The 26,626-nt window shown below is 40.6% G+C and overlaps 2 protein-coding genes across 2 annotated transcripts in view; one reads left to right on the forward strand and one right to left on the reverse strand.

Annotated features, from left to right (window-relative positions):
- Positions 1-1,099: 1,099 nt before the first annotated feature.
- On the forward strand, positions 1,100-9,322 carry LOC113533252 (RNA-binding protein MEX3B). The gene is made up of 3 exons (XM_026925249.3): positions 1,100-1,604; positions 2,173-2,704; positions 4,510-9,322. The coding sequence occupies exons 2-3, from the start codon at positions 2,215-2,217 to the stop codon at positions 5,883-5,885; spliced, it is 1,866 nt and encodes a 621-aa protein (XP_026781050.3). The 5' UTR covers positions 1,100-1,604; positions 2,173-2,214; the 3' UTR covers positions 5,886-9,322.
- A 1,515-nt stretch (positions 9,323-10,837) lies between these two features.
- The window catches only part of LOC113533480 (protein unc-13 homolog A), a 58,788-nt gene continuing 42,999 nt past the window's right edge, over positions 10,838-26,626 (reverse strand). Inside the window, exons 31-42 of the mRNA XM_034297688.2 lie at positions 26,503-26,580; positions 26,059-26,136; positions 23,763-23,851; positions 23,229-23,378; positions 22,494-22,617; positions 20,945-21,001; positions 20,730-20,810; positions 20,422-20,569; positions 19,609-19,665; positions 16,945-17,037; positions 16,677-16,836; positions 10,838-16,134 (exon numbers count right to left, since the gene is read on the reverse strand). Of these exons, the coding sequence (XP_034153579.2) occupies positions 15,843-16,134; positions 16,677-16,836; positions 16,945-17,037; positions 19,609-19,665; positions 20,422-20,569; positions 20,730-20,810; positions 20,945-21,001; positions 22,494-22,617; positions 23,229-23,378; positions 23,763-23,851; positions 26,059-26,136; positions 26,503-26,580 (1,407 nt within the window). The 3' untranslated portion in view covers positions 10,838-15,842. The remainder of the gene's footprint in view (positions 16,135-16,676; positions 16,837-16,944; positions 17,038-19,608; positions 19,666-20,421; positions 20,570-20,729; positions 20,811-20,944; positions 21,002-22,493; positions 22,618-23,228; positions 23,379-23,762; positions 23,852-26,058; positions 26,137-26,502; positions 26,581-26,626) is intronic.

A 26,626-nucleotide genomic window follows, 5' to 3' on the forward strand; every position in this document is an offset into this window, starting at 1 on the left:
AGAGAGCGGAATGTCTTGAGATCCAAAGTACGATGTTGTATGTCCTGTAATTTTTTCCAGTACTTCTGTTTATTCCCACCTGATACCTATGGAAACTGAACAACATATTAAAATAGGACGACGTTTCATAAGCAATTTAGCCAACTGTCCTCATATGAGATTAGAATTGAATCAAATCTTTATTTACTTGTACAATATTTGGCCATATTGTGTCTATAATGTCAGTTACTCAGTATCGTGCCCCCAATGTCACTCGCTATTATATCCGAGATGTCTGTTACTCGATTGTTGTGCCCGAGATGTCTGTTACTCGATATTGTGTACAAAATGTCGGTTACTCGATATTGTGTCCGGAATGTCAGTTACTCAATGTTGTGTCTATAATGTAGGTTACTTGATATTTTATCTATAATGTCAGTTACTTGATATTGTGAGTGAAATGTCAATTACTCGATATTGTGTCTGGGACGTCAGTTACTCTATATTGTGTCTGTAATGTCAGTTACTCGATATTGTGTACGGAAAGTCAGTTACTTGATTACCTGTGGCTGAATCACAGTGGTGCTGATACTCAGAATAACGGCAGTCTTGCTTGTACGATATTGGAAATCATAATGCTACAGCACACAAAGACATCCTATACAATCATATGCCTCCAACTTTGTGGCAACACTTTGGGGAAGGCCCACAAATTAGGGTCACAAATAGACATCCACATTTGAGGACGGGGATTTAAAAAAAAATTTTTTTTTAAGATTAAGTACAGAATTTTAACATTAAATCAGCTGCTTCCAGTTAGTTGGTAATAGGCTTTAAAAATCATTTTTTTTTTTAAATGAATGAAAAGACTTCTATATCATCTCAGAAAGGCGTATTGTGTCTTAGTTTTTCACGATGTCGATATTATGTGCTTATATCGAGCAGCCCTACTCACAAGGCTACACTGACTTTCTGGATGAACTTGAAATCGTGTCAACATTTAACGTTAAGCCATGCATTTACCTGAGTGAAGATTAAGATTTTCAGCACAACTAATGATGCATCTCTTCGAGTTGTTTATGAGTTGAACAAGAGACTTTTAAAAGAAAACGAATCTAATTCACGCGGTAATGATGATAACGCTCGCGGTTTGACCATGACCGGGTGTAGCCGGGACGCACATGCGCACTCGCGTCGCTGATGTGGGCGCCTACTGCGTGGCCTTTGAACTCCATTGTTGTGTCGCGGGTGACGTCAGCGCCTTGTGCGCGAGAGACTGGCAGGCAGAGAGCGGCGTCGCGTGCGCCTGGCTAGACAAAGGCGGCGGACTCCAGGCAGCGGGAGAGACGAGACGCTGCTCCTCTTGTGTGTGTGTGTGTGTTTTTTGGGATTTATACGCTTATGGAAATGTGAAGAATCACGCCAACGCATAGCTCGAGTCATGGGAAAGTAGAGATCTTTGCGTTTTTTCTTGTGTGTTCACTCTCGCGTGTGCGTTGAATGTTTTTTTTTAAACAGATATTTTCTCCAAACGCCCCCCAAATTAGCAAACTCGGCTAAGCGTTGTAGCCAGGACTTCAGTATTCCTTCTCCAGAATCAAAATAAAGGAGCGGGAGCCAAACAGGTAAATGAAACGCGCGCTCTTCACTTGCATTCATTTGTTTTAATGATTTGATGGGTGAACTTTGCTCGGCGCGGTGCATGCCTGCTGCTTAGACTGTTACCCACAAACAAAGGCGGCGACAACGTGACTTACCCCCTCTGTGCTAGCCGGCTAAAGCTAGTTTGCTAACAACAAAATGCAGCGTCCTTTTCTGTTGTGTTTATTCTGGCGCGTTTGTCATTCCGCGGTTATAGAAGAAACCTGGTCATGTCTGTAAATGTCATGAGCGTGTTTAAGAATTAACACCGGCAATAATATCAGATTTGTTCTCACATGTAAGTTACCAACTCATGCTAGCTATTGAAGCGGCGGTGATGTAGCTGATGCTAAGCTACTTAGCTAACCACTGGTGGAGAAGAGAAAGAAACAATAAGGACAAAGCAGGAGGGACTTTTTTAGTCTCGCAGCATGAAGTAGACATTGCTTTGGGACGTTTTGGAGCAGGATGGTGAATTCAGTCGGTGTGTTTTTATTATTATAGTTTTAAAAATGTTTATTTATGGCGTTGTTTGTTTTTTTTTCCGCGCAGAAAGCCGTTTCTCGTCCCGTCTAATGCTCATCCGCGGGCAGCATGCCTAGCCCCCTGTTCCACCCAGAGATCATGGACCACGACGCGGTAGTGAGCGCGCAGCAGACCGGCGTCGCGCTGCCCGGAGAACCGGAACCGGAGTCCCGCGACGAGGAGCACCAGGAAGCGCTGCGCTTCGCCATCGATCAGTTCTCGCTCATGGCACTGGACAAAGTGGACTCCCTGGACGGGACCACGACAGGAACCGTGTCCGAGAACTGCAACGGCAGCGGCGGAGGAGGAGGAGTTGGAGGAGGCGGCTACGTGGACCTGCCGCTGCTCGACCATTCGGGCGGCTCCCGCGGCTCGCCCTCCTCCTGCTCTCCGTCTCCGGAGTACTACGGCACGGGCGGCTACCACATGGCCCCGCACACACACCCCGTGCTGGGAGACCAGAGCGCCGCGCTGTGCAACCGCAAGAGGAGCGTCAACATGACCGAGTGTGTGCCTGTGCCCAGCTCGGAACATGTCGCTGAGATTGTAGGGAGGCAAGGTGGGTTAAATTTCCATTTCCAGCCTTTGTGATTGCCCTGATCATTCACATGCAGCTCTCTTTGTCCCTTCTGGAGAAGTTGGTTATGATGGAAGTCCAGCTGTCATGCATGGCACACCGCGATGGCGGTGCTTTAGAGCTGATATTGTTGTTTTTTTGTGTGTGTTTCAGACGTGTATTTCGTGAGGTGATTGTATTGCATGCTCCCGTGTTCTTGGGGCAGATGGAGGGTCGGGGGGAGGGGGAGGGGAGACTCGGGGGTCAGACAAAGCGGCACAGTCTGCACATGTCTAAGCAGTCTGTCCCTCCACCTAAACAAAAGAAACACATCGATCGACACTCTTTTACTGCACACTCGGTCAAGGCCACGTGCCAAACCCTTCCTGCAACCCCTTTTATCACCGGTGACATTTATAACTTTATGTTTATGGTGTTATTTCTCAATAGAAACAGCTGCTGTTATGCTAAAACAGGGCCAGTCGGTCAGGGCGCTATTTTACATGTCTGTGCGCTGCACTGAATCCGATTCCACCGCCGTGTTGTTGCACTAAATCATTAGACTTGTTTACATGTATTATATTTACGTTACGCTCAGTAGCAGTGCAGAACCGAGAGCGCGGTTGCGGCACGTGCGTGCTCGCGGCGCTTTATCGCTTTGTTCTCTTTGTTTGAAAGTGCCATGCTTTCTGCCTCGGACGATGACATCACAGCGCGCGCACGCGATTGGCTGCGCGAGGGAAGGCAGCCATATTTAAAGAAACAGTACACCGCGTACCTCAGAAGAGCTGCTAATGAACATGTGAGCATCGGACTGGTTTCTCTTTTCTAGGGGTTCACAAACTTTTTGCAGCCCTAATGATTTATCATCTCGGGATGATAATCCTGTATTCATTTTTTTAGTCCTGAACTTTCTAATTTTCTCGTATTGTGTACCAGAAGCATCAGATAAACAGCACCCTTGGAAATACACTTGCATTCAAATCAACATTATTTATGTCTAAGTTGTTTAGATTAGATTAGATTAGGAAATTAACACGTTTCTGTAGGGGAAACACTTTGGTGTGACTGATGTATTTAACTGCTTTCATTCATGTGACTATATAATTAGACTAAGAACTGTAATAACTATGATTATAACAATAGGGATTGGTGATTGTGATCTGTCACTACTATTAATAATGTCATTAAATGATAGTGTCTAATTATAATAAATAATATAGTAAATAACAGAATTGCAGCCTGCTTGGATGTACATCACAGACCCCATTTTAAGAGCTGTGGCACTTATGAATAGGATGGATCATTTTCAAAAAATAATAATAATAAAAAAAAACCTACACAAAAAGTTTAATAGCTGTTATGTTCCCACTATAATTTACACTCTCAGCTGTGCATACACCATCTGTGCTGTTTGTATTGATCATCACTGAGATGAAGAGAAGACAAATTGCTTTTTACAATACTCGTTTGTTACTTTTGATATAAAATCTAATCTAAAAACACGCCCTATGCCAACATTAATAAATCGTGAACAGAACACAAGGCTTAATGTGTTTACTCAATAGTTCTTAAAAGCATGTTTTTTATTTTTAGTTTGCTTTTCTGAATGTTATAAAGTCGGTATATGCAGTGCACAGAACTACCATTGCTGTAATCATACTGGAATTAAATAAGTAGAATCTACTGTTAGTGGAATAAACATGATCAAGATAAAGGCAAACACTAATTAAAAGCATAATGGTGTTCAGATATTTGTTCCATGATTTCCTTAAGTTTTAACTGCTGCCATATGTTTTTGATTGCAGGTTGTAAGATCAAAGCTCTGCGAGCAAAGACCAATACTTACATCAAGACCCCGGTGAGAGGAGAGGACCCTGTGTTTATAGTGACGGGCCGCCGTGAGGATGTAGAAATGGCCAAGCGTGAGATCATCTCTGCAGCTGATCACTTCTCCATGATTCGTGCGTCTCGCTGCAAAGCCGGGGGGAGTGGAGGCTCTCTGCCTGGGCCGCCACACCTTCCAGGCCAGACTACCATCCAGGTGCGTGTGCCCTACCGCGTGGTGGGCCTGGTGGTGGGGCCTAAAGGGGCCACGATCAAACGCATCCAGCAGCAGACTCACACATACATCGTGACACCGAGCCGAGAGAAGGATCCTGTGTTTGAGGTGACGGGCATGCCGGAGAATGTCGACCGGGCGCGTGAGGAGATCGAGACGCACATCACACTGCGCACAGGCGCCTTCGTTGACCTGCAGGGCCACAACGACTTTCACACCAATGGCACCGACGTCAGCCTCGAAAGCCTTGGCTCGCTGGGGCTCGGGGGCACGCTGTGGGGACGCGGAGGCAGCTCTGGTCACCACACAGCACCCCCGCCTCCTCCTCCACCACCTCCTCCTCTCCCTCTCTCCATCCACCACTCAGGCCGCAAGCTCTCCACGGCATCCTATCACAACGGTGGTCTGAGTTCAGAGCCCTACCCAAGCAGCCGCCGGCCCACAGACAGTGCCAGTCCTACCAGTCCATTTAGCACGGGCAGTGGTGGAGGCACCTTCACCTTTAGCAACGACCCTGCGCCTGGCATGGCACCCGCCTCTGATGAGCTTGGCTTTGAATTCGGCAGCAGCAACATCTGGGCACCACTGGCTAACGGTAACAAGCAGGCACAGCCTCTCCGGCGCAACAGTAGCGGCCTCAGCGGGGGCACGGTCACACCACGCCTCTCGCCCACACTGCCTGGCGACGGCTCGGCGCTGGAGCACCCGCTGGCACGGCGGGCACAGAGCGACCCTCTCAGTGCACTCTCCTGGCTTCACACGGGCTCGTCGTTCTCAGGAGGCAGCAGCAGCAGCAGCGGTGGCAGCACCACGGGCTACTCATCCTGCTCTGCCTCCTCGCTGCCTGGCGGCTCGCCTACCGACTCCGAGGGCGGCGGCAGCGTGGGCACCGGATCCAGCATGCTGGGCCGCTTGAAGGCTGGCACCCTGGGCAGCATGGTGCCAGGCGGTGGCAACAGGGACTGCTTCGTCTGTTTTGAGAGCGAGGTCACAGCAGCTCTCGTTCCCTGCGGCCACAATCTGTTCTGCATGGACTGCGCTGGGCAAATCTGCCAGTCGCAGGAGCCCGAGTGCCCTGTGTGCCACACCCCAGCCACGCAGTGCATTCGCATTTTCTCTTAATGGCACATGGTCACCGGGGTGCTGTTATCCCAAGCCCTGAAGAACAACCCCACTATTTAGAAAGTCTACAGTAAACTATAAGGAGAGAGAAAGATGTGTACCTGCCTACATAGGATTGATGATAATTACTATATTAAATATGACACTATTCTGATGTTGATTTATTATTATTAATAATAATAACTATGATGATAATGTCAATATTATAACAGACTCGCGTACTTATCCCAGGCTGTGGAATCAGCAGGTCAGCAGTGTACTTTATTTTTCCTTTGAGATGGACGAGGAGGAAACCAGTGTCTTATCTTTAGGCATTAATTTGATCTACCGCCGATGAGTCTGTCCATGTATTATACATTCCCCCTTCCCCTTCATTCTTGCTTCTGAGCAGGTTATTTTTTTGCTTGAGACTTTTTTCTACTTGCAGATATTTTTCGATTTAAGCTGCATAGGTCTGCACTTTTTTCTAAGGGTTCATTTTGAGAACTTTGAGAGGGGCGGGAATGCAGTCTGTTTTTAATCCCGCACGTTTTTGCGTTTTCACGAGGAAAAAAAAAACTGCGGCGCCTGCACACTCGTCAGACCAAAATAGTACAGAATTATTTGTTTTTTTATTATTATCGATGAAGAATGAAACACTTAATATTTATTCAAGTTAAGAGTTGATATCCAGCATAATGGTTAATGTTCAATATTATGTAGGTAGATAGAATAGTTAACGTTGCATAAGAAATATCATTACAATGCTAAGAGGTCGGTGTTCCGCCTGTCTTTGTCTTGCAATCCTAAAACACTCATACTCCAGTCCAGAAGAGGGCACTATTAGACCCTCGAACTAGAACACGCACTGTTCCTGAGGACTTTACCCAGGGTGGACATGTCATATACACTTCATTATCAGACACACACTTTCGTATTTACTGCTTTGATCAAATAAGTTCAGGTTTGTTCATTCCAGTTTCGTTCCCTGTCCCAGCGGGATCCACTACAGCACCACAGATACGGCGGCGTCGCCTTTCACTCCACAGACGACTTTATCTGTTACACTTTTATTGTTCTTTTAGAGATTCTTTTAAAGTTTGCTGTCTGGTTGTTGGAACAGGACAGAAATGTTCTCTCCAACATCACATTGTTCTGAATTACTGAATACTAGCATAGATAGGATGTTGTAACTTTGCAAGAATGTTTCTTCTTACTGTGGGGGTATGTGTGTGTGTGTGTGTGTGTTTTGGAGGAGAAAAAGGTGAAGAGTGGGGATTTTTATTATTTTTGAAATTTAGTGGACTGTTGTAAATCCATCCCACTTTGTGCACTGCGACACATTGCAATGTTCTTTCGGTCTCTGGCCAGCCTGGAGAAACGTCGGTCTTCCGCCCTTCCCACAAGGCCTTGCTCTTAATTTGAGGGTGAAGGCTCTTTGCTGTAATCCACACTAGCGCCCAGACCCATTTCCATGTTTTGCCTCTTGCTGTTTTTGTGCTTTGGTCGGATGAAGCTTGCGCCAGTAGCCCAGTGAATAGGTTAAATATTTTTTTTTTCGCGACAAGCCATGACGACACCGTACAGTCTAAAAGGGCTTCCTGTGATAATTCAGGTCTCCTTCAGTTACAATAACCAGGATTGAGAACCAATCAGAACCTGGCAGCTATGTTCACCCAGGGCTTCCATTCACTCTGTGCTACATGTCCGAGAGCCGCAGACGAGGTTTAGATGTAGGGTCGCAGTCCAGAGCTTAGAACCGACGCTTAGACGCAGTGGCTTTGAAATGGCGCTGAGGTTAAGGTCAGAGATGAGATTTTTATAGTTCTGGTTTACATGGTTTTATCTGTGTTGTCCATTTAGTTTCAGTAATCAGGCATTTATGAAATCAAGCCTCAAAAATGGTCCATAATTTCTCCTGTGTCCCTCTTGAAGAGTGTTTTTTTTTTTTTTTTTTTGGCTTCATCCACGGGTACACAGATACGGAATGTTAAGTGACTCAGTAGTGCCAGTTCACTTTCAGTTCAGAGTTGAGAGCATTTGGTGCCTTGGTGGTGCAGATCACTACTGATGTTCAGTCTGTTTCTGAAGCTCCTGCCCTAGTTGTAGAGAAGATGATTCTGTGTTCGTAACAGGGATCCACCCGCTCTTGTGGTCTTATTTTAAACATTTTAAGTCATTTTTCCTTGCTGTTGATTGCAGAATGTTACAGAAATGAAACGAGGAAGAGAAATTTTTTTAAGTATTTGTCCAGAGTATGAGCCTGCTGTGATGACTTTGAGAGGAATCTCGTCAGACTGAGGTTAGATCTTAGTAAGGTTAGTTTTAAGATATTTTGGAAACTACACTCAAAAGGGGTTTTCTTCTGGAAATGTACAGTAGCAGAACTGGTTTAAAGGTACAGAATTTGCTCCATGTCAGTAGCGTGCTGTAAACGTCCCTCCGAGTGTGTGTCGTCTGAAGCTCCAGGTGTTTCTCAGCCTAGTGAGGACCAGACTCCTCAGTCACTCCGTCACTCCGAACCTGGACACAGCTGGCACAGACTCGAGATGGAGATTAGTTAGTGTGTAACCCCTTCTTACCCCCATCCTGTCTCCCTAAGGTTTCTAAACAGGGTTTACTGAGGAAAGCTCGAAGGGGAGATCTGATCTCGGGCATCGGACTGGCACCAAGCTGCCACGCTCCCATAGATCACTTAGCCCTGTAACTCTGCTCTCCTTTCTAGTGTTTTTTTTTTTTTTTTTTTGCTTTAATTCTTTTATATGCAGAACCAAAAGTTGTTTCAGTAACAAGGTTTTAGGCCTGACTGTAAATACCCTGAAATACAATCATTGGGATTTTTTTCCAGCCGTACAAAACTGATAAGTTTAGTAGTTTTTAAAACATTATCATTATTTGTAAGTTAACTCTCTGCATGTCTTGAAGCCATCAGGCGTTAGCTAATAATTTTCTAAAGGTTAATAAGAAAAAAGGACAAAAACTTTTTACACATTTTATTTTTACAATTTATTTGCTTACCTTAACCTAAATATCCCAGATTATAATGTGACCCTTTTATTACTGCAAATTTATCTTTATTTTCCATATTTCTGTTTTCCTGTGTAAAACATATAGGCAATTTATAACAAAATGAGAAAATTATTGAAGAAAATTTAAAATTGAAATATATTTTATTTGAAAGTTTATGGACCTTTTAGCCGCGAGTCGGAACAATTGTATACACGTTATAATTTGAACTGACTTGACGGTTATAAGAAATGTATCAAGAGTTTTATTTTTTATGCTTCTTTAATAAAATCTTGTTTTTTGTTTTCATTTTTTACTGTAAAACAATAAACCTCAGTGTCTTGGTGCTTTTCATTTAGGTTACTGTAGGATGATACAAAGGCATTCAATACAGGCTGGATGAGGAACCGGGGCTCAGCTGGAGGAGTCTGTGTTTATGGGCTGGTCTCTGAAAGCGAGATTGCTTTGAGTCTTATGAAACCCACAGAACACAACTTTAATAAAACTGTTGTGTTTAAGGGCCACGTGGGAAATGAAGCTGTTATAAGTTTATCATTGGAGTTTTACAGTCTCCAGCTTTGTTTCTTTAGAAATCTGTACTGCACTCCTTCATGTGTCCGCTAGGAGGCACTGAAACCCAATAAACACAAGCACTATACAGTATACTGTACACTTGTGCCTGGCATGGCATGCATATACCTAAAATATGCATTTAATTACGTTTAGTATAATCCAGTTTGTGTGTACAGATCACATAGTGATATTGCACTTAATTTGTGAATTCATTTATTCACATGATAATATATAAAAGCCAGATAACGCAGTGGCGCTTTAAGACTACACAAATACAATAAGTGCTCTTGCCTTTGCTCAGTCTGTGTTGAGGCTCTAGCTGTTGAGAAGTGAGATCATTCCTCAAGAACCACATCTCCATCATATTTAATTAATCAGTGCAAATGGAGACTTGCTTTTGTCTTTTGTCTGTTTCAATCATAAACTCATGGAAGAGATAAGTCATGACTTCCTGGACCACATGTCTTTTCTTCCACATGTTGGAAATTGGCTTTAGTTCAGTTTTTTTTTTGCAAAGAGCATAAATAAATTTCAATGTTTTCTTTCCTCCTGATTTTTGACAGTGTTCTCCTTTATATGACTTTCTATGACTTTTCCATTTCATGGATTTCTCTGATGCCATAGAAACTAGTATGTTAAACTAGTTACTTTAAAAATATTGATAATTAGCATTAAATCTGGACTTGAGATTTTGGAGACCCATTCAACTCCTAGAAGCAGTGATCTCAAATGCCTTAGAGCCTTTTATTATTGAACTAGTCAATTACAGAACACAATAGGTCCAAGGTGTTAGTGCGGTTTGGATTGAACTCATTCAATTAAAATGACCAGTCAAATAATTATAAGAATATGTAATAAATATAATTAAAATAAATTACTTATTCATTCTGCACACACTACACATTAAGATTAGCCAATATTCTCTACACACAATAATAAGTGAATTGAGTGGGCCTCATGGTAGAATCATATTGTACGATTATTCTGTAATTATAATTATTGTAATAGTATCGTGATAGTCCCATAATTATCAAATAATACTAAAGAAAATTTCATTAGAGAGAATATGTAAAGACAGAAATTAGAGGGTTTGTACCCTGATTACACTAATGTCTTGGAACTCTGTGCCTTGGGTGCATAAAAAATATACTATTTTTAAGAAGTCTATAATGTGAACATAAATTATGTAAAATATAAATTTAAAGAAGCTGTTTGTCATTTGTAGAGCCCTCTGCTGCCTGCAAGGTGAATTACCACTCCAATGAAAACACTGACCCCTCTGTCCCATACAGTTGGCCTTAAGTAGTTCAGTTCCAGCTTATGGGCAATTTCCAGGCCTGAAAAGTACAGTAAAAGTAAACAAGTACACAAAAAGAAAAAGCAACATTTGTGAATCACAGTTTCCAATGTTATTTTTAAAACGGGACAAGTAAAATATTACAAACTGCATCTTTAAAACATGATGGCTGTTGCTGGCTGAGTGTGTGCGTGCTCATCTTTCTACAAGGAAATAAATCCACAGGGCCTGACTGAGTGATCATATTTTAATAGGAAGCAATGCTGCAATAATCCACCACTGTTCTGATTAGAAACCATCATAATGATTAAAAATAAAAATTAGAAACATCCCCGGTATAAAAACATCCTCTCATGCTTATACACGCTACATTCATTTTTGGACACATTTATGTATTCACAAGCTTTTTTTGATAAAAATAAATACATTTGAAAATATGAACACCAAAGGAAATATAAAGATAAATCATTTGATAGTTGGTAGGATAAACACCAAAAAAAAAAAAGACACGTGCTGGCACAATTAACATTCGATTCCCCTTCATGCACTTAATTTCTATTCACAATGTGGGCAGCACGTGGACCGCACGGCAGCAGGCATGCACGCATGCATATGGGGTAATCTTCATGCCAGTTTGTGCTTGAGCGGGTCTGTGGGTGCGAGTTTCTGTATGTGCGTGTGTGAGTGAGCGTGTGTGTGCGTTTGTGTGTTTAGTGCGAGCCCTCATGGTGACGGCATTTCTGCATTTGTTAAAGGAATAGTTTTACCAAAGATTAATGCCACAACATTTCCCTTACCTCCAGCTCAGTCTATCAGCCAGGATATATTTGGTGCCTGAAGCTTGCTTTTTAAGTTTTGCACTGAAGGCTATTGTGGCTAACAAGAAAGGGCAGCTTATAGCTACCAGTTTAGCATTGAGCAGATTGTCTGCTCAAATCATTACACACTTGCAAAAATAGTAGAATATGTAAACAAACGTGAAGTAGACGTATATCACAGTGCTGTTGAATTCTCGAATCTACACACCTAATACTTTTCTACATCCATAGAGTCTATATTCTAATATGCTATTGTTGCTATAGTAAAATCTAAGGCCAATAATCCTATTTAAAAAAGTGTTATTTAGCAAAGAAAAGCATAACTCTTGAGATGTTTACCATTTATGGAAGGAGTCTCCAGTGTCAGAGCTTTGTAACGGTCAGTAAGTTTTCCTCCATGGGGAAGTCTTCGGGAAAGATAAGTTTACGATTTTGGGTTTCTTGGTAAAATGCCAAACTTTTGTCATATTAGCTTTAAAAGAGAGAAAATAGAGGCTGATTTGAGAACCAGTATTTATAGCTGCTATAACGTAAATGTTAACACGAATTATTTTTATACATAACTGTGTCAAACAGTGTTAGAATCCACATGAGATAGTCTGTCTGAGATCCTGAACAAGCCTGGATGGAGGCAGTGTGTACGATACTAAACTGGTAGCTACTGGTAGCTTCTCTTACTTATCAAGAACATTAGCCTCAATGATTCTGTGCAAAACTAAAGCAAACTTCAGACGCCAAATAAGCATTAGCTGATCAATGCAAATTTGGGTCATTTTAATTTTTGGCTGAAATATTCTTTTAAGCATGTCATATTGTTTGACTATGTCCATCCCTAACTGTTTCTCCCAAGTAAAGGCCAGTGTGACGGACATTCAAAGCTGCGTTGAATTTGGTTTGGACATTAAAGCCCACTGCAATATTATGAGTACTACTTCTACTTAATTCTTAAACTCGACCCATTTTGCTATTTGCTTCCCAACAGTAATTATATAAGTATGTGCGAACGATTTGTGCTGAAACACTCTGCCTTGTAAACATTTAATACTCTAGTCCAAAGCTAACCACTGTGACTGGGTTTAATTGCACTATGGTTTAGGTGTAAAAACAGCAAACTTGGATGGCTATCTATCCATGACTGGCTGTCTTCCCTCATAAGACCACATAGACAGCCCTCACAGAGGCAAGAACACTTCTGGAATTGATCATTAAGTGAATGAAAAGTGCAGGAACGGCGCTAATGATGCACTTCAGTTTATTGGAACAGCCACTAAATGCTTACATACCTGAAAACATATCTGTGTCCTGTGCTTCCCACTGTTCCTGAATACTCAACTAGTTTGTGAAAACTAACATGGTGTACACACGTCTTGTTGCTTATTGTTGCTTGTACATGCCTGTGCATCCTCCTGGATGAATGGCTGACTAAGAGACACTATTTGGCATGTGCGTTTCAGTTTTACTCTCCACACGGTTCTGTTTTAGTCTCAGTCTATAGTATTGCTGTAGAATTAAGACAGACGAGTTTACACTAATTACATTACAACATGAGCAAAGCGCAGCTGTGCCCACATGCCACAGACATACAGTCTGGTTCATCTATAATCTGACAGGTACAGACTTAAACATGACATAGACGGTGCTTTTATTTGGCAGAATCCTGGACTACAGACCCAGCCGCACTGAACACTATTGAGTAATACTATTAGAAAGCTGCAATGCGAACCTCTTGCATCGTATTTCACACTGTTGACACTTTTCTCAAAAGGGCAATCCAGACTGGAGTACCCAGATTCTAATTAATCACTGAGAGATGCTAGAGAGGCACTCATTCATTCAAAAAAACAAACTTCTTTCATTCATAAAAATTCTGAAGAATCTTGAGATCAGTGACCTCTGTCAGCAGATTGTAGTCCCCAGAAGGAATACAGAAATATTCCAAATAGGGAGAAAAAGTATTTGGCATTCATACATATGCTTTTTTATTTTACTTTGATAGCTGGCTATGTAGCACAACCTAACCTGACAGGATTTCATAAATGATCTTTAAAGTCATGTTTATAAATGTATTAACAATCTTCAATGCTAACTTTAACCCATCTTCACTGCTAACACAAGCCTTATAGCTAACAGGTTTTTAAGTCATAGTTGTTAATAATATTCATTGGTAACTCTGGCCAGCTACCATATGTGAGCTAACCTGACAGGATTTCCAAGAGGAAAGTATAACCTATAACCTTTGCCTAGCTAGCTAAAATAAGAAAACATGACAGGATTTCTGATCAGAATTGAGAGGATTTTCATAAATGTTACATATACTTATTGCTAACCATAGCTAGCTAGCAAAAATGAACTAACCTGACAGGATATATTGCTGGCCAGTTAGCTAACCTGACAGGATTTCCAACAGGATTTTTTTAAGTCTTAAAAGGTACAACTTTTAGCTAGCTGGCTAAAATAAGTTAACTTGACAGGATTTCTGAGACAATTTGAGAGGATATTCATAAATGAAAAAAAACAAAACAAAAACATTGCTAACTCTGCTAGCTAGCCAAAATAAGCTAACCTGACAGGTTTTCTGAGAGGATTTTTTAAAAGTCATATTCTTAATGTTAATATTTTTCATATTCTTCATTTTAAAGTTGTATTCATAATGTTAATAATCTGCTAGTGAGCTAAAATAAGCCTGACAGGATTTCTGAGAGACTTTTTAAGTCATATTCATAAATGTTATCTGTATTGCTAATGCTAGCCTGCTAGCCAACATCAGCTAACCTGACAGATTTTTAAAGACATATTCATAATGTTAATAATCTTAATACAGCTAGATAGCTAAAAATAAGTTGACAGGTTTTCTGAGAGGATTTGAGAGGATATTCATAAATATTCATAATTATCAGTGCACCACCTTCTAGCTAGCCAAAATGAGCTAAACTGACAGGATTTATAAGATTCTAAAAATCATAAATCAGCTAGGCAAAATTAGTTAACTTGATAGGATTTCTGTTATTGACTGCAGCTGACTGGTTGGGTAAAAATCTATTTTTACAAAAGTTTTTTTTTTTTTTTTTTTTTTTTTTTTTTTTAATCACATCCCTACTCTTCAGTTAATGTTAATTGTCTTGCAATGTTATGCAATATTTTTAATTGTACTGCAATATTATGATATTTTTGCCATATCACCGGATCCCATTTTCATTACTCTGAATTTGAGGTCTATAACAGCATATTCAATCTTCACCACTCCAACTACCAGTTTTGGTTTGGATATCCAGGAACCATAGATAAAAAAAATCAAACAACCTAAAGCTCCATAATGCACAGCAGCGGAGGTGGGCACGAGGAGAGAGTCACAGTGTTAAAGTGGCTTGGCGTCATCATGCACAATGTAACAGAGGACAGCAGAAACAGAAAGTTCTGACTGGACCAGACGGACGGATAGAAACACACAACTGGGACTGGACTCAAAAACATGCAACAGAGGCTTAAGTGCAAAGTTAAGTTTCCAAAACAACACGAAAATATCGAGCCCCATCATGTTTTGGATTTTTACAGTTGTCTGGTTATAAAACATGAGTTAGGGAGAGTGAACACAGAATTCATGTAGCTCCTGTAAGCAGCAATGCATTGTGGGTAAGCAGGTAGGAGCAGCATGCTGGTCTACACATGTAAGAGTAGAGTACGGAGGAGCAATGTGCCGACTCAAGCCATGCGTGGATCGCTAACACATGGTTATAGTGCTGCCTTTGCTCACTGCACAACTGAGTAATGGCTATTGTTTCTTATGACATACGGTCAAAAAGGCTTCGGCATGTTTTTATAAAGGATAAAAAGTAGGAAAATTTGTATGTGTGATATATGTATGGTGTTAATCACTATTGTTTTTTTAAATTTATATTTATATATATAAGCTTTGAAGCATGCTTAATTCTACTGTAGATTTAGAATGCAAAAAGGAGACTGGGCATAAAATGGGCATGTATGTGTCTATACTGTTGCATTTTAGGATGTCACAGCGGAGTTCCCTTTACAAAAAAAGGCAAAGATGAAAGAGCAACACCTCTGACATCATTATTTGCTTGAATCAGGTTTGATTGCTTTAGTGCTTATGCCTCTGGAGAGGCACAACAGTATTTCTCTAACTCACATTTGTCTATATACAAGTCAGTGTTTACTGTACTGACTGTTTCCTGTTCACATGGTTCATGTTTACGTGTGTGTGTGTGTGTGTGTGCATCTTTCCATTTCTTGTGCGTGTGTACAGTGTGGACACAGATCTCCAGTCTCCTAACTCCCTCGGCCCTCTTCGGCCGAGCGCTGGTCAGATTTGAGCTTGACGAACTCTTTGGCCACGTCGTCATTGTTGCGCTGTGAGAGGATTCGCAGCACGGTAAGGCCCGTCTCATCCATGTGCACACGTTTGCCCAGGGGCAACCAGAAGGCTCCACCACCTCGCGATGCCAGGTCTTTTAGCTGCAGCACAGCCATGCCAACTGTACGGTCCTCTCGTGCAAAGCAGTAGTCCTTCACACACGCCTGCAGCTCGTAGCCCTCGGGGCCCAGCTCACTGCCCAGGACACTACAGAGAGATGGAGAAGAGGCAAGGAGGGGCAAAGAAGGGCATTCTCTTCAAGATCTGATCATGTGTGTCTAAGTTGCCTCGATGTGTGAATGACTGAATGTGAATGTATATAGGGTGCATTCCTGCCTCGGGCCCAGTGTTCCTGGCATAGGCTCCGGATCTACTGTGGCCCTGACCAGGATAAAGTGCTTACTGGAGATGAATGAATGAATGAATGAATGAATAAGAAAACCAAGAGGAAGATGTCATCTATGGGGCTCTACATTAGAAAGCAGACACTTAAACTGAGTATGCAATATGAAATAACATGGAGCATTATTATCTGAAAAAGTGTCTTCCATCACTGTTTCTTGAAAAAAAAAATGTTTTCTTACAGGAATCAAAAATGCTAATAAAGTTTTTCTCTTTGCAAATAAGATTATGCTAACTTTAATGTAGCTTTCAATCATTCTTAGCCACATTAGGATCCTTAATTATTACATATAAAAAAAATTCATTATGAACTACATAATTTTGTATTTTAATAAGCACAGACGTACAATTGGAAGGACTCTCCGAATTTCGGGGACCAGCTGTTGTTCTTGGACTTGGTGGCAAACTTCCTCTTCTTGTCTGTGAGGTGAGGTCCAATAATGTAGACCTCTACGAAGGGCCGGAATATGCCCTGAGTCTGCCAGCGCAGGTCATTGGCTGCCACCACTGACAATCAAACACACAACACCACATGGGATTGGGAGGATTGAAAAAGTGTCATTCACAGATTCATTAGTCATAGAGATGGAGAATGAGTGAGGGGAAAATTTCAACCTTTAACATTGATTTTGTGTCCTCCAGTGTTGGGGTCGCTGAGGATCTCCACGGTCATGCACACCTCTCCCACTGCGTCATCCACACCCGAGGCTGAAAGGTCAACAGTCAGAAAAATTATACCACACAAGCCAGTATGAGAAATGTAGTTTTATATATGTTACATACTGTAGCTTGTGCCACCTGTACTTTCCTGCCATGCAACCCATGCACACGATCGTGTCATTCCTCAAGGTCTTATTTATTTAAGTGATTTTCTGTTTCTAAAACTTCATGCTAAGCTGCATGTGACAATGCATGCGAAATCTGGAAATATACATTTAAAAAATCTTTATGTTTGCAATAATTAGATGAAAAGCTTCAGAACTGTAAGACAATTTCAAATAAATAATAAATGAAAATAATGCACACATATAAACTGGAGTTTATTCCTGGCTTATTATTCAGTTATTCCTCCGAAAACATATTCAGGGGAAAAGTGGGAATGACTCCAGGAACTCTAGAATGAACCAAGAGAATGAAAATTGTGCAGAGCTAGGGGCCCAAGAGTTGAAAACCTCATTGGAAAATCCCAGGGGACTTGGGGCACAAGGCAGGGGACAGGGATTGTGCCCTGAGCGGGGCACAATCACACACACTCTCAATATGGGAATGCCAGCCAGCGTACAGCCCATCTTTGGACAGGGGGAGGAAACCGGAATACCCAGAGGAAACCCCTGAAGCACGGGGACACTGTGCAAACTCGAGGTGGGATTCAAACCCTTAACCCTGGAAGTGCGAGGCAACAGTGCTAACCACTAAGCCACCGTGTCCCCCATGTTGTGACAAAATTGTCCAAGAAAATGTTGCAGTCAGGCCACACCTCCTAGTTAAAAATCAACGTCAAAGCACTAATTAAATTTTTGTAATCCAGGTCCTGTATGGTGTCGCTTTGTTTTGTGAAATGTGATCATATCAGGAGCTACATATCTTCCTCGCTCAGCCTTGACCTACTGTATGTTCTCTGTAGAATCTAAATGAAAAACATCAACTGCTAATTAAACATCTCGTTTTAATCCACTAGATGGTGCTGTAGTTCTCATGACCTCATACCTTGTTTCAAAAGCCTTATTAAAGTCTTAATATGATACCAACAGATATACCCGAGCACACTCTAGATACTCTAGTCACAGCTACTACTAATTTTTAGGGACTGTTTTTGGTCATCTTGATGAATTGTGTTGGACAGCATAGCTGACACTTCACTTCCATCTGCTAATTAAAATGCTGTAATGACTGAATCACATAATTGCAATTAAGTAATCCATTAAAGAAAAGCACTCCCATAAAACAGTGATGTGAAGGTTCTGCGTTAGCAGTAAACGCTCACACTCACTATGAAGAGATCAGCACAATCCTTCTCTTGCATTAATGGAAATGGAAAGTGAGCAGTCTGAATGTGTGCCAGGCTTCATGCTAGTCTGTGACCTCTGCTGCCTTTTCAACACCTGCTCTCCATTAGAGCTCATTCACACCAAATATATGTGACACACACAGAGATTTATATGCCTTTTCCACCAACACATTTGCAGTGCTGTTCAAGGAAGCAGCAAAGTGTTATGAGAACAGGTCCACTTTTCCTGTAATGTTTAAAATTGCCACTAGACCTATAATGATCATATCACTTTAAAGACATCTTTAAAAATGTGACTCACTATAATACCATGCAATGGATCTGGGTAAATTCTTCATTTTCAGGCTTCTATTTACATTTTCTCCAGGACTGAGGTGGTATAGAGTTCCTCAGCTCTACACTTACTCCTTTTTATTGCATTTGCCTCACATGAAGCAGTGGACCAAACCATTACATAATGTAATGTGTAAAAATAATGACTGTGGAGAGTTTTACAAATTGTACATCTGTACAAACATATCAACATTTATCAATAGACAGCAATTACATGCAAAATGACCAAATGAATGAACCAAAGGATCAAACGAAGTTCTTTTTGCATTTGCATTAACAATGTAGCCTGTTATTTTCTTCCTCAAACAATTGATTCATGGTTTTGATTTAAATTTAGTTCAAAATTCCTTTCTGCACTGTTCGTGTATTTAAATAACGTAAGTAGTTGTCATAGCGCCAAAATGACATGGCCCCCAAACCTCTGATGGTACCAGCTCTGATGTTGCTGGCTAACACCCGGCTTCTTCTGTGGCCGAAAAGTGTGAAAGAGTTCTAGACTATATTCTTGGGGAAAAAAAAGATGGCTAAATAGTTCTGGGTCTCTAATGGAATTAGACTATTTGGAACTTTTATTGAAAGAGAAACCTTTGATTGTAGGGTTCTACTTAGACTTTTTTTCAAGGTTAGGGAAAAACCTTTTTTTTTTCTTCTTTTTTTCTAAATGTAGGCACCAGCATCTTGTTGGTGGAAAGAGTCCAACAGAGAGACAGGAAGTGTGAGAGAAAGGAAGAATACTAGTATCTCCTCTGATTTAGGTGTGTCGATAAAGAGCAGGTCCACTCACCATCCATACCCAATAATGCCCACTTAATACTGATAACCTCACATGCGTATGTGAATATGCAAACTGTTCATTTGCATATACAAATATGAATATTTGTTTAAAATCATGCCCATGCAGGGAGCAGCTCTGTGCTCAGAGACCCGGACACACGTACCCTTCTCTGGGTACACATCCTCACTAGGAGTGCACCTCACCCCTTTACCTCCGTGAACTAGTAGTGCAGCAGAGAGAGAGAGAGAGAGCAAGAGAGAGAGAGAGAGAGAGAGAGAGAGAGAGATTGAAAACAAATACTAATGGAAACACATTAGCATCTGAACAAGATGTTGACATTTGAACATAAAGGATGTTGACAGCAATACAAAAGCCAGACAGTTTGCAGTGGACATACAGTGAAAGACGTAGTGAGCATATTACACAGAAACAGAGAGACACAGAGACAGATGACAGCTAAAGGCACAAAAAGAACAAGAGAGGAGGCAGACTAGAAACAGGAAGAGAGTAGAACAAAAAACGGGGAGAGTTTAATGACGGAAAGAGTTTTCAAAAGAGCAGAAGTTTTAAAAAAATATATACAGTATTTATGAATTAATTTCATATAGTAGATGTCAAGATGCCCAGTAATAATATTAAAACACATTTTAAATGGAATGAAAAATTAGGAAATATTAAGAAATTCATCCCAAAGATGGCAAAGATTGGAATTGGATTTAAAAAAAGAAATTTATTTTTGGATCTGTTTAAATGTTTACATGTAAAGAGATTTCTTTTTGACTTCTGTTTTTTCTTTTGCTAGGATTGATTTTATTATATTTATTACATTAAATATGTAAGTGATTTTTTTTAAAGCGTTTAACTGTGAAGTGCTGTGTTTGTGTGTGTGTGTGTGTGTGTGTGTGTGTGTGTATATATATATATATATATATATATATATATATATATATATATATATATATATACAGTGCTGTACCCTGATTGTGCTGTGACTGGACGAATTTGCGGATGAGTTTGTCTGTGGCTTGTGTGTAGAGTGACAGAGCGTAGCGCAGAGACTGCAGGTCCGGGCTTTTCTCCAAAAATGTCTTCTTCAGGCCCACACCACCAGCATGGAAGTATTGCTATTACACACACACACACACACACACACACACACACACACACACACACACACACAAATGTTCATTACCTCAGAGTGAATATACATGTGCTGTTTGAGTGTGGTCTGTGTGTACTATAGGTGTAGAATTGTTTTGTGTGTGTGTGTGTGTGTGTTCTTACCTTTATGGTGTCCAGTGCCAGCTCAATAACTGCACACTGTTTGGGGGTGAGTGCCTTAGCTTCCTCTCGCACCATGTGCTCCTAAAAACAAATTGTTAACAAACTGATCAATAGTTGTTTCCTGATTTATCGATCCAGATGTTTCATTATAATGTCTTTTTATTACACTTGATTGTTAATTGTTAAGTGTTGTTTGCACAATTTTGTGTATCTACCTTTAGCTTGGAGAGCTGACCCAACTCTTTAGCAGCATTGAAGATGAGCTGTGTGCCCTGAAAAAGAGGACTAGGTTATCACATTTAGACAGATTCACTGGATGGATTTCTCTCTCTGACCAATACACCCCAACATTCTCTCTCTCATACTCACACACTCCCAGAGCCCACGCTCTCTCCACCCCCATCTGGGTCTATCATTAATTCTATATTGCATTACACGAAGAAACTATCTCCTCTTTTAGTGATTAAATGCAGGAGGCAGCACAAGCTGTTTTCTGGCTTCTGCCCATCAGATCATATTTGTGTTCCTCATCTAGGAACAATGTAATATTATCTCTCAACAGTTTGAGCTCAGCAGGATGGAGCTCAATACTAGCACGATCAGCTAGTTCTCTAGACATTATTACAGCATGGTAAGGTTACTGATCCAAATCCAGAACTATTTGTACCCTGGTCGAGTGCCTGTATCCATTTCCCATCACATGACACTAATTTGAAAGTTCTCTGGAGGTTATTTGGTGGTGACCAGTGATGGTATGGGTATTCAAATTTGCAAAGTTAATTTTTTTTTGCACTGTATCTGGTGTACATAAAGCATCCCACACCGTGAGTTTGTTTGCCTGCAATAATGGTACTGATTGACCACAATAAAGCAAGGTGCCAATACTTTTACTTTAAAAAAAATAGAGAGAATGTTGAGTGAAGTGGTGTTGGGTTTACACTGCACTTTAACAGCATTATGTTATACCGTACCTAACTGAATAAGAAGCCATTTGGGAATTTAAAGATATCCAGATGTTAGGTGCATCAAAGGTAAGAAATACATAACAGTCTAAATACATACAAATAAACATTACATTTTTTACATATTACAATACATACAAATAAACATTACATACATGTTACAATTGTATAATTGTGTAAAAGTGACAACTCAAGAGTTAACTTAATTGATAATTCAAGTGACAACTCAATTGATGACTCAAGTGATGATTCAAGTGATGAATCATGTGATGATCCAAGTGATGACTCAGGTGATGACTCAAGTGGTGTCTCATGTGATGACTCGAGATGACTTAAGACGACTCAAGAGACGACTCAAGAGACGACTCAAGTGATGCCTCCAGCGAAGACTCAAGTGACAACTCAAGTGACGATTCAAGAGATCCTGCAACTGATGCCTGCATTGAAGACTCAAGTGACAACTCAAGTGATGACTCAAGTGACAACTCAATGATGCCTCCAATGAAGACTCAAGTGACAACTCAAGTGATGATTCAAGAAACCCTGCAAGTGATGCCTGCATTGAAGACTCAAGTGACAACTCAAGTGACAACTCAATGACAATTCTGTGCTAATAGTGTTGAACTAATTAATGGTTTACACTATTTCAGCTTCATTGTGTTCAGCACTCCTGGTAATCCCATCAAAAAGGGAAACTGAATGGTACGAGTCGCTTAGCAACACAAATAACAAAACATGGGATTGTTCCCGTATTATGCCGTACTGCACTGTCTGGTGGATAAGTGCTATTAGAGACACTCACTGTTTGGTCAGTAAGTGGGGGAAGAACAATGGTTTTCTCCATGGTGTTCATGACCAGCTTCCACAGCTCCTTGAGGACCCGCTTCAGCACTGTCTTCTCACAGATCTTTGCAAATAAGGTCAAACTAAGAGAAAGAGAGAAATGAGAGAGATAGGATGGATATAAATTTCTTACATCCCATTTGAACCCAATTCAGTTGCATTTCTGAGTTATGAAGACTCAAAGCAAAAACACTTTCTGGTTCCATACAAAATACCCAACATAATCCCAGATAACCCATTATTCCCTTACCAATGCAGCTTATTTTACTCAAAATCATTCCCTACAATACACAGCACTTATATAACAATCGATACAATAATCTTAAACACTGAGTTTTCCTCAATTTTATTGGGTCATCATATATAATTGTAGTAAATCCACTAGTATGAGCTGTGACTGGCTCAGGCTAGGTTTCCTCCATGATATAAACCACTAGCTACATTATCATTTAACTGGAGGAGGATCTTGGACTGGAGGATGGATATTTCTCAGAGTTGAGACCAGACTCACAAGATCATGTTTCACCTGAATTACACGCTTGACACTACTAGCCACTTTTCCCACCACTTTTTGTAATTTACTGTGCTTTATAGCCTCATGTATGTTTTTCCTGACTAACTAATAAAATGCTAATTTCATGCAAATGCAAAACATCCATTAACAAAGTCTCTGGGAATGAAGCATGTGTCTCACTTGCTGTCCAGGAAGTCCATGATGGGCTGAAGCACGTTGTCGGCGTCTTGTGTGAGGCTGCCGTTTCCATTAGTAGGAACGTTAGCACCCTTTACCTGGCTCAGGATGTCACCCATCTGTTTCACACTCTGCTCAATGTGAGGCTGGAAACTACAACACACACACGCACACACAAACACACACACAAAACTCAGTCACACCGACTTAGACACTGTACAACATTTTTGGGACGTAACAATGACAACTAGAACAAATAACATTTTCGTTAGGCCTAAATTCACTCTTCACTATCACACTGTTAAACAAAAATTTAATTTATGGAATTCATTTATATGATACAGTGCTTCAAAACAGTACGAGAAATGTGCAAAAGTTTGTACACCCTTACAAATTACATTTATAGCAACATTTAATGTGTTAGGTTTCACAGATGCTACTTCATTATCACAACTATAAAAATCTATTTAAAATCTGTTTAAATATGTGCCAATACATCAAACTATTTCGTGACATAGCGCTAAGCTGAACACCTACCTGACCGCAAAGATCCTGCTCAGATCGTCCATGACGTTGTTCAGTTTGACCTGCAGCTCCTTCAGGAAGTCACTGGCCTCCACGTTCAGCTGCAGAGCAAAACAAACACAGATAATTCCCTGACCACTGGCATTAAGATGCAAACCGATTAAGCATCAGGATGCAGCAGCAATTCGGGGCATAGAAGTCAGGTAATTTACTTAATATTCAGGATATCGTTGGGTTAAATAAGCAAAAAGGTCAATTACTTATGAAAGAATTAGAGATGTTTACCCATTTTATGCTACATAGTGAAAAATAATGTTATTATACAATTTACATTCAGCACAATATGTTATTCTGCGATTATAACAACTATATTCATAGTAAAAACATACACAAGGATTTGTCTTTGTGTGAATGTTCCACATGCATATATATATATATATATATATATATATATATATATATTTTTTTAAATGTGTGTAATTGGTGATATGGTGAAGTCTTTATGATGGAAGGGTTTGCGGTTTCAAGATGCATGTAACTATAATGGATAAAAACGTATGCGGAAAGAGATGTGTCACTCTTTAATAAATAAAATTTGTTTTTGCTGGCAAATCGCAGTGGTATAAGAGGAATAAACCACTTCAGGACGTGCTGCTATTGGAAAATAATCAACTTCAGGTATCACACCACCCCAGCATTGATTAATTGTGTTTAATTCCTTAAATAGTCCTACTCATTAAGTAACTTATCCTGAGTATAGTATGCGACATACTTCAGATGTAGTTCATTTTAACACGCATATAATAAACTGTCAGGAAAAAGTTTCTGATATCAGTCAGAGATTGTGTAATACCCCGTAAACAGTTTTGCATGCTGGTAAAGAGGACTGGGGCGGTAAGCGGTCTGTCACGCAGTAATTACTATGCACGGAGTGTCACAGGGTAACAGGTGGACGAGAGGCTTCGCTGCAGAGGAGGGAATGACTAAGAGCTTCTCAAAGAGACAGCATGAGTGGGAGTTTTTACTGTAGGGTGACTCAGGAAAGAGGGCACGATCGATGAATGAGAAAGCGAGAGAGGTTGGTAAACGACAGAAAGATTTAAATGATGACCAGGAAATTGGAGTGATGGTGAAATGAGAGATAAATCTGAAGCTAGCAGAACAGATGGGCCAATCTCTGAGCGCCAGCAGACCTTGGGTAAAAGTCTTCTATAGGAACAACTTCTTATACTAAACACAGTGAATGAGTACAAGGACAGTTAAGGCCCTTTGCTTCACTAAGAGCAATTTAATTAAGCAAAATAAATCACAGGGGCAGTCTTGCATAAAACAGACATTATGCAACTGAGCAGTTCTCAGGAAATAGAGCTTTAGAACAGAGGCTCATGTCAAGTAAACTCAGTGATTCTATATATGGTGGGATTTGAGAAGGGCTGCATGAGGATAAGGAAAGCTGTAGAGAATTTTGCATATTTATCATAAATCATGCAGGTTCCGAATAAGAACCTCAGTTAATGTTCACCTAAGGTAAAAAAAAAAGTAAGTAACTTCACAGTAACTTTGAACATGACAGGGTTGTTGGTGCCATTTGGGCTGGTTTGACTATTTAAGAAACTGCTGATCTCCTGGGATTTTGGCATACAACAGTCTCTAGAGTATACACAGAATGGTGCGAAAACAAAAAGCATCCAGTGAGCAGCAGCAGTTCTGCGAGTGGAAACACCTTGTTGATGAGAGATTGCAGATTGGTTCAAGCTCACAGGAAGACTTTGGTAACTCAAATATCCACTCTTTACATCTGTGGTGAGCAGAAAAGCATCTCAGAATGTACAATATGTCAAACTTTGAGGCAGATGGGCTACAACAACAGAAGACCACATTGGATTCCACTCCTGTCAGCCAAGAACAGGAATCTAAGGCTACAGCTGGCACAGGCTCCAGGGCGAACCGAAATCGAGTATCGTATGAGGATTAAGAGGATGACATGAGGACTAAGAAGTGTGTATAAGTTCTATATTTAGATCATGAGGCTTTAAATTCTACTTGTGTTCTACATAAGAGTCAAAGAGACAAAGGCTAAATGAAGTATATAGGGTGGATGAGAAGCTGTATGCCAGGAAGGAGTTATTCTTGGTTCAGGAATATTATAGGGGATCTTTGAGGACTAAGAAGGATAGGAAAAGTATAGTAGAGTTTGAAAAACTATATGACAACTAAATGAAGACTGGATGTGAAACCTGTATGCTTTGTAAAAACATTACGAAGGATAGGAATGTTATATTATATACAGTGGTGGATAAGGACTCACGTCTTTGCCTCCCATGGCCTCAAACATCTTCTCCAACTGCACCCGGAGTTGCTGGATGTTATTAATAATGATGCAAGGCTGATCAAAAGAAATGGAAGATGTTAACATTTACAGTCATTAAGTCATTAAAAGCCATTAAAACAGAGCTTTATTAAAACACACACAAACAAAATCATTAGTGCCATGCTGAAATAACTCCAACCTCTTAAACACACAGATCTGGAGTCAATCAAAGATTCATTTAGCTGTGCGAGCTGTGCGTGTGTGTGTATGTGTGTGTGTGTCTAGTGGGACCAATTTGTCTCAGTCCCAGCAGACTGCATTCAGCTAATTACTTCATCCCCATTCGATTAAACATATGGATACCTATTCCAGGCTTGAGCACAGTTACACCACATTTCTCTGAAATTGCACAAAGCGCACACACACAGGGAGGACACGTACCACTTTCTCCTTATTGCAGTGGTTGGGAAAATCCTTGGCAATGATGTCAGCGTAAGACAGAAGTACAGTCCCAATAGTCTGTAAAAAAGTGACAGAGATGGAAATTAATTGATTGCAAGCAAAC

The sequence above is a fragment of the Pangasianodon hypophthalmus genome, chromosome 21, assembly GCF_027358585.1.
Source record: "Pangasianodon hypophthalmus isolate fPanHyp1 chromosome 21, fPanHyp1.pri, whole genome shotgun sequence".
Taxonomy (NCBI): Eukaryota; Metazoa; Chordata; class Actinopteri; order Siluriformes; family Pangasiidae; genus Pangasianodon; species Pangasianodon hypophthalmus.

Bases quoted from the DNA above. Each gene is read 5' to 3' on its own strand.
- LOC113533252 (XM_026925249.3), top strand. From the start codon at position 2,215: ATGCCTAGCCCCCTGTTCCACCCAGAGATCATGGACCACGACGCGGTA. The intron at 2,705-4,509 runs GTGGGTTAAATT...TTTTGATTGCAG, and splicing joins TGAGATTGTAGGGAGGCAAG to GTTGTAAGATCAAAGCTCTG.